Source organism: Cheilinus undulatus, linkage group 5, assembly GCF_018320785.1.
Source record: "Cheilinus undulatus linkage group 5, ASM1832078v1, whole genome shotgun sequence".
Lineage (NCBI taxonomy): Eukaryota > Metazoa > Chordata > Actinopteri > Labriformes > Labridae > Cheilinus > Cheilinus undulatus.
Genome location: NC_054869.1, coordinates 48,968,843 through 48,984,678, shown reverse-complemented (window position 1 = coordinate 48,984,678; position 15,836 = coordinate 48,968,843). Strand labels below are relative to the sequence as shown.

General features: G+C 38.5%; 2 protein-coding genes across 3 annotated transcripts in view; both read left to right on the top strand.

Moving 5' to 3' along the window:
• ehmt1a (euchromatic histone-lysine N-methyltransferase 1a) overlaps window positions 1-2,359 on the top strand; it is a 34,135-nt gene extending 31,776 nt beyond the window's left edge. For both annotated transcript variants that reach the window (XM_041788443.1, XM_041788444.1), the window contains 2 exons: window positions 1,283-1,458; window positions 1,907-2,359. In XM_041788443.1, coding sequence (XP_041644377.1) covers window positions 1,283-1,458; window positions 1,907-2,003 — 273 coding nt within the window. In that variant the 3' untranslated portion in view covers window positions 2,004-2,359. The remainder of the gene's footprint in view (window positions 1-1,282; window positions 1,459-1,906) is intronic.
• A 2,951-nt stretch (window positions 2,360-5,310) lies between these two features.
• cacna1ba (calcium channel, voltage-dependent, N type, alpha 1B subunit, a) overlaps window positions 5,311-15,836 on the top strand; it is a 213,345-nt gene continuing 202,819 nt past the window's right edge. Inside the window, 2 exon segments of the mRNA XM_041787071.1 lie at window positions 5,311-5,573; window positions 13,052-13,157. Of these exon segments, the coding sequence (XP_041643005.1) occupies window positions 5,311-5,573; window positions 13,052-13,157 (369 nt within the window).

The window sequence follows — 15,836 nt, the reverse complement described above, 5'->3', positions numbered from 1 at the left end:
CTCATGGCTGAATTAGCTCAAAAAGGTGCTTCAACTCAATACTGAGCAAAGGGTCTGAAAACTTGTGACCATGTGATATTTCAGTTTTTGTTCTTTAATAAATTTGCAAAAATATCTATAATTCTGTGTTTCTCTGTCAGAAATGGGTGCTATGTGTACATTAGTAAGGAAAAAAATCAACTGAAATGATTTTAGCAAATGGCTGCAAATTAATAGAGTGAAAAATTTAAGGGGGTCCGAATACTTTCTGTACCCACTGTATAATAAAGCATCTGGCACTTCTGATTCCAGCTGAAAGTCTTACTAATATTTAATCCTTTGTGAAGAAAAGGGTTAAATGAGTATTAGAATATCAGCATTTCGGATATCGGCAAAGTCCAAATTTTGTGCATCCTTAACATTGACATTTATCAAAGTTGCAGTTGCAAATTTCAAATTCCTTTTGACTGGCAGAAACTTCAAATGGATCCAGGCTCATGTTGAACAGCCGTCTGCTGAAGCTTTGTTTGGGACGGTGGGGAGATCAAGGAGGATGCAGAAAACAAGGGAGAGAGAGCTAGAGACAAATAGTTACAACCAGACAAGTAAATCCATGGCTTCCCAGGCCATAAATCTGCCCTAATCTTGTTTTCTCCTACATGGATAAAGTGCCAGTAATAATGGAGGGAAATATGCATAAAATATTTTTGAAAAAATAAATGTGCTGTTATATTTGGTCATGAGGTGGCGCTGCAGAGTTTCTCATCCAAACATGGCTCAGCTTGTCATACACTGTCTCTCCTGGAGCAGCATTATCAGTCATAGTTTAGTTCTCTGTGGCTGATCTCATGATGAGACATAGGGAAGTAAGGTAATGTAATAATTAGAATTATTATAATTAACATTCTTTCAAACCCAGGCTCTGTTTTTAAAAGCCCTGATTCCAAAAAAGTTGGGATTTTGTGTAAAATGTGAAGAAAAAAACAATAAAATTTACAAATCATTTTTAACCTATATTCAACTGAATCTAGCAACACACAAAAAGTTTGGATGGGGCGTGGCATGGAAAGGTGGGCAAATCTGGCTTAAAACTGGGCTTAAACTGTTGTGTGTTTGACCAACCTCACATGTTGATGAACATGTGTGATAGTTGAGCATAATCTCCTATGTGAGGGTTTGTGAAGCCTGATAACCAAAAATACCTAGAGTATGTTGAGGTTACTTTGTAAAACCAAATTTAAAAGCAGGTTCACAGTTTTCGTAATGGGTCTAACTCTGTCCCTTTAACCATTACCCTGTCTAGGTAGGCGATGTTCACTGTATTGATGCAAGGCTCTTTGGGAACATAGGCCGCTTCATCAACCACCTATGCGAGCCAAACCTGCTGGCTGTGAGAGTGTTCACCATGCACCAGGATCTACGCTTCCCCAGAATAGCCTTCTTCTCCAGCAAATCCATCAAAGCTGGAGACCAGATTGGGTGAGCAGTGGAGAAACCACAACAGGCCTGTTTCTCTGTTGATGTTGAAGAGCAGTAGAGCCAGGGGTCGGATATGAAATGTAAAAATTGAGTGGTTTTGATTGTGTGTTGCGTAAAAGAGGCCATTAAGATTTTTTTTAATACCTGAAAATAGGAACTAAAAGTGTGTCTTATACTTGGATTTTGCAGTACATGGAAGAAAGCCCTCTTCTGGGATCAAGATGATAACTGATCTCATCAAATGGGAGTTTTTTTTTCCTTTTTAACAACCCAGATGCCTAGATTTAGTCCTGTCTGATTGCTTGAATCCAGTCGGATTACTTTGAATGAAGGCATTTACATTTAGCCTGCAGCAGTTATTTCAGGAATTGGGAATAAAGTGTAAAAGTTGTCAATCTTCTAGCTAGTTTGTAAGTAATCTAATGGCTTGTCATGTCTTCTTCCTCAGGTTTGATTATGGTGATCACTACTGGAGGGTAAAGAGTAAATTCTTCAGCTGCCACTGTGGATCTCTAAAATGTCGCCACTTGGCTGCCAGCAGATAGAAACTACCAGAAAACCATGGATCACTCAGCTTTCTGTCCACTTACATTTTACTGCTGTGACGTCTCTAATGTCAGAATCACTGCCTGTGATGAGGTAATCATCAATGAGATGGTTATTTGTACACAAACACAATTACTTTCCATAAAGAGACGGATAGTTTTCCACTAGACAAAAATCCTGTGTTTTAAGATTAAAATATCTAAACAGATTATTTTAACAATCATGGACTCAACCTTTAGTACTGCAGAAGTTATATTTGTAGAATTATGAAGTAATGCGTTTGGTAGACTGACTTTATATGAGCCTGCTTTTTACTACATGTTTGATGAGTTATTAAACACATTTTAAAACCTCATTTTGTCCTGTTTTTTAAAGTTGTCTCGCAAACATTTTTGCTGTTTAGCTAGGTCAGACTACATGTTTTAGACATTAAGACAATTGTGGGTTTCGGGACCTGTCCACCCTGAAAATCTGTCTTTTTTGTCTCATGTCATACTGCATGACAATGAAGGACATTGCTGAGACACCTCCCAACGGAAAGTCTGGCCTGTTTGATTTTTGTTCTGTCTTCTGTGATTCGTTCTGTGACGTCAGTGGCATTGACCAATAAGAGCACAGATTGCTGTGCATGTTATGCTGTCACAAATGTGAATGAAGCAAATTGCAAACAGTGATGAAGTTGTTGCTATGAGACTGAAATATGAAACAAAGGAAAGTTTGTTGTGCTCTAACAAGTAGTCTAGCCCCGCCCCTCTTCCTTCCAGCATCATCTCATCAGTTGCAAATTTTGATCATGTACCTCTTTGTTTTCTGTAAAGTCTGTTGATCAAGCCACAGCACAAATTTATTGCTCTGTGATTGCTAAATCTGACATGTGACCATCATAACAGACATAAATCGTGTAGTCTGTCCTCAGCAAAAGTATCACAGGCTTAAACTCTGAAAAAGAAGGATGGTTTCAGTCAGCCAGGGTGATTGGGCTTATTATAGAGTCCTAACTTTGTACATGCATCCCAAGTCATTGAACTTTATACATAAGATACATAATTGCAGAATAGTAAAAGCACTATTCTGGGTCAAGCTACAGTAATAACGATAATAATAACAATATTAATAATATTTGTATTTATAAATCACTTAAAAAAGTTATCCACTGATTTAGAGTTCCTGCATGTGACTTTGAAAGTGTTGGATTGAACTCTATATTAGTTGAATTAACACTGTCAATTTTACTGTGCATTTTTCTTTATTATAGAGGTGTGGCTTTACCTGAACATCCTGGTCAGAGATTTATAATCTTGCTGTCTTTTGCCAATAAAAAAGATCATATTCTACAGTACAGCTCCTCAGTATATCTACCCAGTACTTTAAATAAACTTTAAATGAAATAATTTTTACTTTGATTTGAGCAGGGGCAGACTTTACCATAAGGGAAAGGTAGGTAATCACACGGGCCCCCAGACTACTAAGGGCCCAGTGATGATGTAATAAATTTAACCTTTTTGTCCTGCACCGGCTGTTATTCTGGATGAAAATAGCCATTGGGTGTGAGAAAAATAAAGGGAAAAAATAAACTCATGGTATGTGCTGTCAGCCTTCTCCGTCATACAGTAGTTAAAAAATCTGTACAATACTAGTATCAGATGAAGGCAATGGTCAAACAAACAGAAGTAGCAATTTCATTTAGTCCCAAAAACATGCTAATTAAAAAAAAAAAAAATCATTGGTTAATATGGCGATGGCTTCATTAGGTTTATGAGCAAGAATATTACAGCCATAACTAAATAAAATCGAAGAGTTAAAAACTAAATAATGGAAGCATTCAAAGACGGCAAAAAGATACTCAAAATGAAATAGAATAAGGCCAACAGAAAAACAAGAAAAATTACATTTTTCTAGTTTCGTAAGTGCTTTTCTTTAACTGTTTCTTTGTTTCCAAAAACATTTTCATCTAGTTCCAGCCATCCTTACATCACTGCTGTGTGAAAACTACTTAAAATAAGTTATACGTAGTAGCTCTGTCTTTATAAATAACACGTTAAAAAGGAAAGAACACGAATGAGAAGGCCCCCCCTGCCTGCGTTCACCTTTGGCTCCAAAATTACTGATCCCGCCAATGAACTGATTGGATTTATACCAGAAAATTTAATTTTACTAAAATAAAATCGTATTAACTGTTTTTTTTCAATTGCCGTCTATTTTTTCCACCTCTGCTGAAGATTTATAATGCTTCAGCCTTAACCTGTTGGCCCATTTAAGCAGAATTCACCCTACATGTTAATAGTTACTTCAGGACAAGCTAATTTTAAGTTTCACATATTTCGTCTTGTTTTACTCTGAAATTTTGGAACGGAAATCGAGTTTTTGTGTGGTGTCGTAACCTCCAATCGGGTTGTTTTGTTGGTTATTCGGTGGTATTGCTTTCTTGTTATGATTTCTACACAATAGTAAATTTATGTTTTAATAATAAAAAGTACCTTTGCGCTGTTTACAGATGTTTTTGGTACATATTTCTAGAAGTTTCTTTAGTATTCCGTGTATCGAGACGCCAGTGTGGCCGTCCCTCTCTCTCGCTCTCCTCCCTGTTGCTATGGAAACAGGGCCGGTCCAGGTGGAGCCACTGGCTGGCGTCTCCACGGTCACGTGAGGGTTTCTCTGGATAAGGAGCGGTTGAAAAAGTAGTCTCTACATTCACATCAACGGCTCGTTAGTGGAGAGGACCACTCCAACTGCGCCGTGATTTCTCCTCATTTAACAGTTAAAAAAAAACGGCGTTTTTTTCCTCAACAGTTCCGGGAATCCTTCTCTGGCTCACCCGCAGGTGAAACGACTCTTCATGGGGAACAGAAGTGATTTTTTCGGACGCTTTCTGGAGGAAAATGTTTCTTGACAGCCGTCGCTAACGACTCGTTGATTTCTAACGGCTTTTCTGTTGAATTAGTGATATTTTAACGGGGGTTTGGTTGAAGGCGCTTCACGTAGCATGGACTTGAAGCGTTGACGGTTGAATCTTGCGGCTCCTTCGGAGAGCAGTGAACCGAAGGAGGAACACCCATGAAAAAAATGATGCATCATGGAGTCTGCTCGTCTAAACTTTGAGCAACAATTTCACATGTGACAGCATGGGAAGCCGCAGAGACGAATGAAAAGGAGCCTGCGCGTCCGTGTTTGTTTGTGAATGTTTTAGCATCCACGCACCTAAAGGACTCGGGGGGACGGGGCCACAGTGTGCGTTGTGATGCTTCTTCTCCATTTCTTTTCTGCTGTCAGTTTTGGTTTCTCCAGAAAGATCAGTACTCTCCCGGAATGGCTCGCTTTGAAGACGAACTGTCAAGCCGTTATGGAGGCAGCTGTCCCGCGGGCCCGGCCAGAGGGGCCAGCCGGCCACCGGGGGTGCCTCCCGGGGGCCCGAGGATGTACAAGCAGACGATGGCCCAGAGAGCTCGGACCATGGCTATTTACAACCCTATTCCTGTTAAACAGAACTGCCTCACCGTCAACCGCTCCCTGTTCATCTTCAGCGAGGACAATATCATACGGAAATACGCCAAAAAGATCACCGAATGGCCATATCCTTTAATTTGAAACCAGTGTCCACTGAAAAATATGCCAATTTAACTTCCTTATTTCTACGGCATTTAAGTGTAAATACATGACTTAGTATGTTATTCTAATGGCAACTAGCTAATATAGTTATTAACTCGGTTCATGTCTAAAATGCAAATGAGCATTCCTATCCATACATGTAAAAGTTCCACAGTTAGCTCTCCTGTTGTTTTTGCAGCCTTTATGCAAGTAGAAGAGCTGAAGTGACTAGGATGTTTTCTATTCATTCTGCTAGGTTTCATTTCAGCAAAGAATTTTTTGAGATATAAATGTGGTTTATACTTCTGACAAACAAGTGAACCTTGAAACACCACTTTTCTTATGAAGTTAGGCGCAATTCTAATTCAATTAGTCTCAGGAAAAAATAATTCTAATTGATAAGAAAATAAGGTGAATTCAGACACATTTTTTTAAATTTCTGTGTCCTCAGTTCCATTGCCATGCCCTATGAATATAAAAGAAAGAAGTCCATTATATTTTACACTCCTGGTGGAGGATGTCAAGCGTGTTACCTGTTCATTTCAGGAGGGAGGAAGATTGTAGGGATGCACAATATTATCAGCAGAATATCTATCAGCTGATATGAAATTTGTGCCCATATTTACAACCAATATGTTGTCTGTAAATATCAACCTGTATCAACAGTAGATATTGGGCACATTTACAAATAAGTTGAATTTTCTTTTCCATCAGATATTCCTCATTGTTCCTCTCGACAATTTGACAGTGAATATTATGCAGTCTGCACTACTTTTACCATCCTCACTGATGTAAAATATACCACCAAACTTCAGACATGACTCCAACTTTACCCACCTGCTCAGATGATAGGAGGTTAATTGCATGCTGCATAATAACATTACTTTTTACTAGCATGACAGCAGTTTTTGGTCTGAACTACATTTATATATCTTATCAGCTCAATTAAGTCTGTAAATGTCAGTAATCTGGAGAAATCCAGTAACAAGGAAAGTGTTATCATAGGCTACTCCAAGAGGAAATGGTCAATACTTTTGTGCAAACTCATTAACATATAGGTGATTGGGACATCACATTTAATCATGGATAAAGGCTTATTTTTGGCTTACATTTGCGTTATTGAGTTCAAATTGCACTTAAAATCCCATCTTACTGAGGAAAGGATCGGTTCTTCTGTTAGTTTAAACCTAAAAAGCAGAAATTTATAAAGCACTTTATGCTTGCATTTTCCTTTTCTTGTCAATTTGCAAACAAAGTGAGGCCCCGCTTTTTTATTTGTTTATTGAGATTTTAGTGTATCCAATGATATTGGGACAATTTTAAAATGTCTGAATTCTTTAGCACTCTTGCCTGAAATCTAAAGCAAAAGGCCAAAACCTGATACATTTCTATGGCAGTGATGATGTTACCTGTCCACATCAGGAGAAAGGAAAGCTTTTTCACAGGCTACTCCAACAAGGTATGGCCAACTCATTAAAAATTATACTGAACCCATCTTACTGCAGCAAGGTACAGCTACTCTGTGTAAATGGACAAGCAGGATATTACTTGGCAATGTTGGGAACAACTAATTTAGATAGATAGATAGATACTTTATTTATCCCCTTGGGGAAATTTGGGTATCCAGTAGCTTGCATAATAAATAAATATGTACATATAAAAAATACAATGAAATACTGAAAAAAAACAGAATAAAGAATATACAATAAAATATACAATACAGATCATACAGGGCCAGTGTTTCCTACAGAATGAGACTGTAGTTGGGTGGTTGGCTTGGTAGAGTGGGTCATCCTACCAGTCTCATTTCATCAGTTTATTTTTTTTTTTGTGTTTCTGCTCTTTTGACAGTATTCCTTAGCAGTATGTTGTATAGCGATGCTCAAATATGTCAGTAATCACAGCCAGTAAGCAATGTGTATTAAGGCTAATGGTTGATAAGATTCTGTCTATCATTCATCTTTGGAAGCAAGAGTACAGGGTGGTATGCAAAGTAAGCAGCTGCAGAAAATGTGTTAAAATGGCTATGTAAAGAACAACATTTTACTTGTATTGAGTTTAAAAAAGATAACAAGAAGGGAAAAGTTCTGCAAATATACCTGGGTGGCCAACCAGAGCCTTTTTAGTACCACCCACTCACCTAAAATAAGACTAAACAGAATAAAAACAACCTTATTACAAAACGTAACGTACATTTTTATCACTGGTTTTGTTGCAGAGGTATATCTCTTTCAAGTTAACATCAAAATTGTGAGGCATTTATTTTCTTTTGACAATCTTATGACCTGAAGGTGAAAACCTTCAAAGCTTCTGTCATTTCCTCACTTCTTGGATTGCATGTGCAGGCTCCTGCTTGATGCTAGCCCTGCTTACTGTTGTGTAGTCACACCAATGAGAGTGTTCAGTTTTTATGAGGTACTATCTCAGCAAGGAAAAACAAAGCAATTTCTTTAACTACTCCATTCTACTTAATGTCTCCATCACTCTGAATTCACTGCAGAAAAATTAACCCTAATGAGTCACTTTGTATGGGAAGTTTGGCTCCGTTCTGTATTCTATTTGGCTTAGAGAAAATAGAATTACTCGATTCGTAATTACCAAAGGGTAGACTGGCTGAATGGTGTTTCAGGGTTAATATGTTGGATTTTTTAAGTTTTTTTGTTAATGTTATCCATCCCACCTTATTTAATCTTGTTTGTTTCTGAGCTTTAAAACAGGACAGATGTCTGTTATTTGTGTGTATTGTGAGCAGAACGAAGCCAACCTCCTATAAGAGTAGTCAGTCTGAACTCTGATCATGCTGATTTTTATGAATGTGATTATGTGAAGTTTTAAGTTGGGCTTTCGTAGAGCAGGCTTGTACCAGAGGGACTGTTGTCTGGCTGGGTTTTCATTGCAGAGGCCTGAAGTCTGCAGAGGGAGCTGTCCTGGGTGCTGAACTCCCCACAACAGCAGGCTGGTTTCATCATCAAGGCAGTGGCAAACTGCATGGGTGTGACAGCAAACAAACAAGCCGTTACACTGAAACACAGCAGGATGCAGACTTGAATTGACTGCTTATGCATTTTTAATGGATATCTGCGAATGATCATATGAGTATGGAGGCCACCTGTTGCCTTACCAACAAAATAATCCCTCACTGCTGCAGTTTTGATGCTTGAAACACGGATGTTAAAACACCTCATACGTTAATGAGTATTGTAGGTGTTGCAATTAATTTATATTATGCTGTATAATTGCCTCCATTACTTTAGTCACTGGTTGGTTAGCCTTAGTGCTGAGCAAACATTTATCATACTGTCATATCACAGTGCATAACAGAGCCTGGCCCTACTCTGATGCACAGCAATAATGCATCTCTGCAGGAAGATCTATTGTGCCCTGAGCAGCTTGTGTCCAGTGGTCGGCTCCTCCTGGCTGAGCTGAGAGTGTCCTGCGGGGATGATGGAGTGCTCAGTGCTAATGACACAACAGCGAAGCACTGCAAGGAGGGAAGGTATCTAATAACCTTTAACAAATCTGTGTATCATTTCTGGAAAGGAACTCTGCAGAAATGCTGCATACCTATGAGGATCTCTCCATACTCTGATTGGCACCGTAGTGATGGTTACACCTTTATCTGATAGACTGGAAGAAGTTTGTTAAGTTGTTTGCTTGAGGCACTGATGGTTGCTTTGTTGTCAGTGCTGTGGCCATTATTTAAACAGTAATTACAATTCTCGCATCTTACAATCATGAGCACAAGATAATGCAGATGAAACAATCACTGCTGTACATGCTGTGTTGTGCTGGTTTTGTCCATAGGTTTTGCCATATGCAGTAATTAGTCCTGGAATCCAGAAGTGTGTTATCATTTAGCCCATTTCTGGTTTTGACTGACTGAGTTACCCCAACTCTCGCCCAGTGACAGCTGGGATAGGCTCCAGCCCCCCCCCCCCCAGATTGGAATAAGGGGTATAGAAAATGGATGGATGGATGGACTGACTGAGTTATGACAGGATGTGTACAATAGTTTTAAACAAAAGCTTAAGAGAATTATCATGTGGTTCCCTGTGGCATTAATTACATCTACATAGGCCACACTTCTGAGTTTTGAAGGTTTTTCACATCTTACAAAAGGCATCTGCTAACAACTAGGGGTGTAATGAGTCACAGAGGTCATGATAAGGTTCATACCTTAGTTTTGGGGTCATGGTTCAGTATGGGTTTGGCTCATCAGAGAAAAAGCAACATGAAATTCCAGGTTTATAATTCTAGATTTCTCTTGATTAATTTCAACTGACAGTTGTACAGGTAGCCCAGTTTCAAGTCTGGCCTGTGGCTACTTGCCCTCATGTCTCTCCCCCACTCTCTTATCCCTGTCTCTGACTCTATACACTGTCGGCCTCTATGAAGAAAAGCATGAAAAGCCCCAAAAAATCAGTTTAAAAAAAAGAAAAGAAAGAAAAGCAGCATTATGATCTTGGACACAATCTCCCAGCCCTAGATGGTATACTGTACAAATCTTACAAGGTTAATATATTTTAGAGTGAGCCATCTAAAACCTAAAAAATAATCTCTGTGATGTCACCAGGGTTTTCTCAGCTTGGGCTTGTGACCTAAAATATTTAACAGGAAGTCTGCATTATAAATCAGGCCTGTGGCACTTGAAAGAAGTTAGTATTAATGAGGAGGGGAGGCCGGGGGCTGTTGGGTAGAGAGTTCTGATGAAAGACGCTCTGGGACATGTAGCATCCTCCCAAATTTAGGTTTAATGCAAACAGGGACCAAAGCTTTTGCTCACTCAGAATTTTCATAGAAAACAATTAATCCATGAATCACAGTAGAATTGTTTTTAATGTGGGGTGGATCAATTCTTCTCTAATTGTATGATTTCTGGGGTTTGGCTGTGCACAGGGAGTCCTGTCTATTATTTGTGATCATAATTTTGGCGGTTGAGTCTGATTTGCTTTTTAACACAAACATTAAACCTATTTTAATGTACTTTGACATCAAGTTCTTAAATCATCCTTCATGAGTCGTAAGAACTCTATTTCATCCTTAACGATGGCTACGTACTGGATGATTCTCAAACCTTCACCATTTTAAAAACGTGACACATACATAAGGAGAGTTTGAATCAATATTTAATGTTTCGATCCTCTAATCACACACAATAGATCAGTGACTCTCAACAGAAGGTCTAGAGCCAAAAGTGGGTTTTTGTTTTCAGTGGGTTGTGAATGTATGTAGGGGGAAACTGTGTTAATTTCATCAACTAAAACTATGACTTAAAAATTTTCATTGACTTCATTTTTATCCATAAGGAATACAAGACTGAGACAAAGCTGTCTTCCACGTAGCTGCTCTTAATGACAACTGCTTTGCTGCCACGTTGGTCTTTAACTGGATATAAAAAAAGGTGAACTGGTAGCAATGGCATCTTTTAGGAACAGCATGGTTTAGCACTATTGTGATCTAGCAAATGGGGATAAAGTTGTCCAGAGGCTGTGTTAGGGTATAATTATATATAACTAAAGTACTGAATGATGAAATCTAACTCAGGATGTGGACGTTAATCTGCAAAGTGGATTGAAAGCAGGCAATGGAAGTATTTTGAACACTAGCCACTTCAGCATTTTTTTCTTTTTTGTGTCATTATGCTGTAAAGTTGTTTTTATAGAAGAGTCAGTGCAACGATATTATTATTTGTGTTTAATCAGATTGGTTATTAATCACCTGAGAACATCGACCACTTTGACTTGACCAACAGACTACACAGAGATCCACAACCAGTCTTTGTAACTGACATGATAACTAATGCGTTAGAGTATTTATGTTACCAAATATAAAAACCTTTTAATCACCCGTTCTACTTGTAGGCTGTATGAATGACATACAATGACGACATGTCTGCCTGCCATGTGAAGACTCTACTGTCATTGTACTGCCACATAATCTGTAACTCTACAGCCTGATAACTCCACTAAAAGAAGTGGAAACCTTTGCAGCTTTTTAATATGCTCATGGTCTGACAAGAAACTGGGCAGAGGCAGAATTACACAAACACTGTGGGTAATTGGAACGGCTGAACAGATGATTAATTGAAAAAAAAAAAAGCCCAAAAAACCAAAAGCCCAATATCATTAAACTTGTGTTTCGCTGTGATGCTTTTCTTTTCCCTTTTATGAAAAATCCTGCACAAAGGAGATATTTCCACAGTGTAATACCGTCCTATCTGACATCTCGCTACTTTAGTAAACTAGCAATACACACTGTTTACCTTCTGCTGGCACACTGCTACATGCAGAAAAGAAAGAAAGCAGGACAAAGAGGTGCTTTATGGAGCTTCTTTTTTTTCTTCTCTCCTTTATGTGACTATAGAGGGAAGAGGAAATTATATTAGAATTCGATTTTTCTTTCAGTAACAGATTACTTTAATGAAAATGCAACTTATTATGGATTATAAAACTAATACGTTACATTACTCATTACAGTGAAAAAGAAATTCGAGTACTCTAACAGATTACATTGTAACGTATTACCCCGACACTAGCTATTTCTCACCAGCATTTTCTTTTTTTAATCTGTCCTGGTCATTCCTCAGTGACACATCATAAAGTCAGGAATGTTGACAGAGCTTAGAAGACCTTTCTCTTTCTCATGATTCAATCTCACAGCACCAGCCTCATCTCTCTACTTTCTCTTTGCCGTTTGGTTCATTTACATTTGTGACTGCTGAGTGTGCAGGGCGTTCTGTGCTCTTATTGGTCAGCTTAAATGACATCAAGGAACAAATCATAGAGAGCAGGACATTAATCAGACATGCCTGCCTTTCTGTCAGGAAGTTATGAGTAGTCTCAGATGTGTTCTTGATTGTCATTTGTGACTGAGTACACAAGATGAAACAATGGATTTTTCAGGGCAGATTGGTCTAGAAACCCTAAGACTGCTGGGTTTTGGCAATTATCCTGCTGAAAATTCCAAAGGATTGAGATTAAAACCTATGGAGACCCAGTTTTACATCTTTTAGAATCAATAAAACAATCAATAACATTTGAGCTCTGTGATATTAGCATCAAGTCTTGTGGGTCCTGTCACGTTACCATCTGTTACCAATATGCTACCATGCTACCAATTCAAGTTATGACATTTAAATCAAATCATTTGTGCCAAACAGTTGTCTTATATTGTTTTTGCATATAGTTGCTGTTAAATTATCCTCCATTCAAAACTGCTGTGGTAAAATACATTAAACTTTGTGAGAGGTCTAATTTGAAAAAAGATGTATTGATAGCAGTTCCAATAAAAGTGTCAGTATCATTTTAAAAATTCAGATCTCTTAAAGTTTTGTTCTGTGTTGTTTTGCTGGTATAAAACATTGTCTGTCTTTTATTTACTTTGTTTGTATTTCTGTATAATATGAATATTTTATGTTCATATGTGTCAAACTCTTTCCACAAGTATTCCTTAACTTTTTCACTCCATTTGAGTACATGATCCTGGCCACCATTATAGCAAACTGCATCGTGCTGGCCTTGGAGCAACACCTACCGGCCTTAGACAAAACACCGATGTCAGAGCGATTGGTGAGTAAATGAATGAATGTTTTTCATTTTTGATTCTGCTGTTCTCCATGTGTCAAATGACAGAGAAGATACAGGAGCATCAGTGTGAGGCTTTTCTTTCTTTCTTATGGTTGGTATCAAATTGATCGTGCTGGGCCTGGGGCATATGATATTTTTTTCTTTTCCCCTTAAAGTGAAAAACCCTACAGATTATATGGCTCACATCATTTTCTCTGGTGTTTGACCATGAAAACAGATCAGAGTTTGTCCAACAGATGACTTCTCTGTCCGGCAGAAATTGATACTACACCAGATGAACATAACCCTCGATTCTTGGTTCATGCTGCATTGTTTACTGAAGACAGATAAAGATATTAAACCAATGCATTGGTGCATCGCTTGTGTTGGAGTTGGATTGATTATACATGCTTTACATACATAATGTATGTACATGTTTACATAATAAACATGGCTTTCAACTGCATTTTTATGCATTTTGAGTGCCAGACTTAAGAGAATTAAATATTTCGTTCATGTTTTCTGTAGTCTTGCATCATAAATCAGGCCTTGTTTGACTATTTTGGACTTAAGACGAGTGAAACATTGGTTCATGACTCTTTTACAGACACACCAGCTGCTCATATGATACAGAGTCAAACCATCCAAGCACACAGCCAACTGTAAACATCTGACAGCAGTTGTGACACAGGGAAGAGGAGCAAGGCTGGTCCATGAGCATGTAGGTCTGCTCAGTTCTGATCATGAAGTTGGTAGTTGGTACTTTTCTTTACCTGCCCCAGTGGCTAGTAGGTTGAGCAAATTCAACCGACACTGGCTTGTGGTGAGTGCCAATTCCCCACCCTGGTGATTAGCCAGCCTAATGATTAAAGATGGCACCCTGTAAATCGGATAAACTAATTATTGGTATTTTTATTAACTAAGGGCCAAAGTCCTTAACAAATGCAACTGCTAAACTGTAATGCAAAACAATTCAGTTAAATTTTGACAGTTTCCTGGAGTGTTTTCTTACCTTTATATGAGTTGATTAACTGCATTTAAATTAAAGTTTAATCAGACTTGAACTGAGTTGCCTAGTAACACCCCTACTGGATCCCTCCTCCTAAGCACTGCAGGTTACCCTGCAGAGCAGCTCTGATTCCTCTCTTGTATCATCACCTCATGTTACCCCTGCTGTGCCCTCCCCTCACCCAGCTCTCCTGTTAACCCCCCCCCCATGAAGAAACGAGTACTCTGAACAGTCCATCCAATCAAAGAGCCAACAGTGGCAGAGGAAGGGCTGTTTTAAGAAAGAAATGTCACCCCCTGAGGCAAGGAGCCTACCAGCTGCCAGCCGTCATTGATCCTCTCCCTTCAGACGGGCTGAACCTCAGACAAACTGGAGAGTCCATGATGAAACCAAAAGATTGCATGTGTCATCATGGCTGCGTCGCTGCTTTATGAATTAAAATCCTTCCGCTTGTCTGTCTGGACCCAGCTATTTTCAAAAGCTCTCAGTCATTCAGGGGACAAATGATGATTTCATGACGTGTCTTCAAATTACAATCATTTACTTATCAATTCAATTGCTGTAACTGTTTGAGAAGAACTTATTTCAGTTGTTCAGAACCAGAAGTGATTGCTAATTGAGTTTGTTAAATAATTTTTTGATAATTTTATCAGAAAAGAAAGAGCCACCTCAAGTTTGAGGTGTAAAATGTGTCTTTGCATGAGCAAAAGGCTTAAAATAGTCCAAAATAATTAATCAAATCAAGGAGGATGTGATAAAAGAATCAAAGAGAGAAAGCTAAACTTGAAAGCCGTATAAAGGCAGCTTTCCCTGTATGACAGCATTTGTAGTGATATTCAGCACAGAGATCTGCATGGAATGCTTTTTTAATCAAACATTTCTTATCAGATTCTTCTACTAATGCAGTTGATGCAACACCATCAACTTTTGCATACATAATTGTAAGTTGTTACTACATGAAAAGAAAAGCCAGGACCAGAAATGACCTGCGTTCATTGAGCTCAGGTCCATTTATGATTCTTCCAACCTCACTTTAAGAAATCAGGGTTATTTGTTTCAGGTCAGTAATAAGAACCTGCCTTTTAGTGACCAAACAACTCTTCGTTTGGCACCATTTTTTTTTTTTTTTGTCAGTGAAACAACAACAATAATGAAAACAAAGAAGGTCAGCTTTTTTACGAATGACACATCACAAACTCCTGAATTCCTCATTGATTTCTGTCGTTGTTCAATCTCATGTTTCTCCAGAGTAATTAAGGTTTGATGCATAATTTGGAGTGATTGTAGGACACTGAATACCCTGAAGCTATTCTATTATATTATCGTTTCCCCCAACTGCTGCAAGTTTTTTTACCCAGCTTTTCCAAACATCAGAGTTTTAATTTGTATGCTGACATTATTTTACTTTGCACACAGAAAAAAATCATTTCACAAAAATAAAATACTACCAGGGTCTAAATTATTAGCTCCCTGATGCTAATAGTCAGTTGTGTCTCCTGGATAACAGCCTGCAGGCATTGGTTATAGTTTTCAAAAAGTCTCAGACCTGTCCTCTGAGGAATCCCAGTCCATTCTTCTTTGGTGAATCTCTCCAGCTCCTCCAGATATGATGTTCTTCTAGCACCTTGGTTCCCAACCTGGGGTGCGGGCCCTCCCAGGGGGGTGCCAGAGAT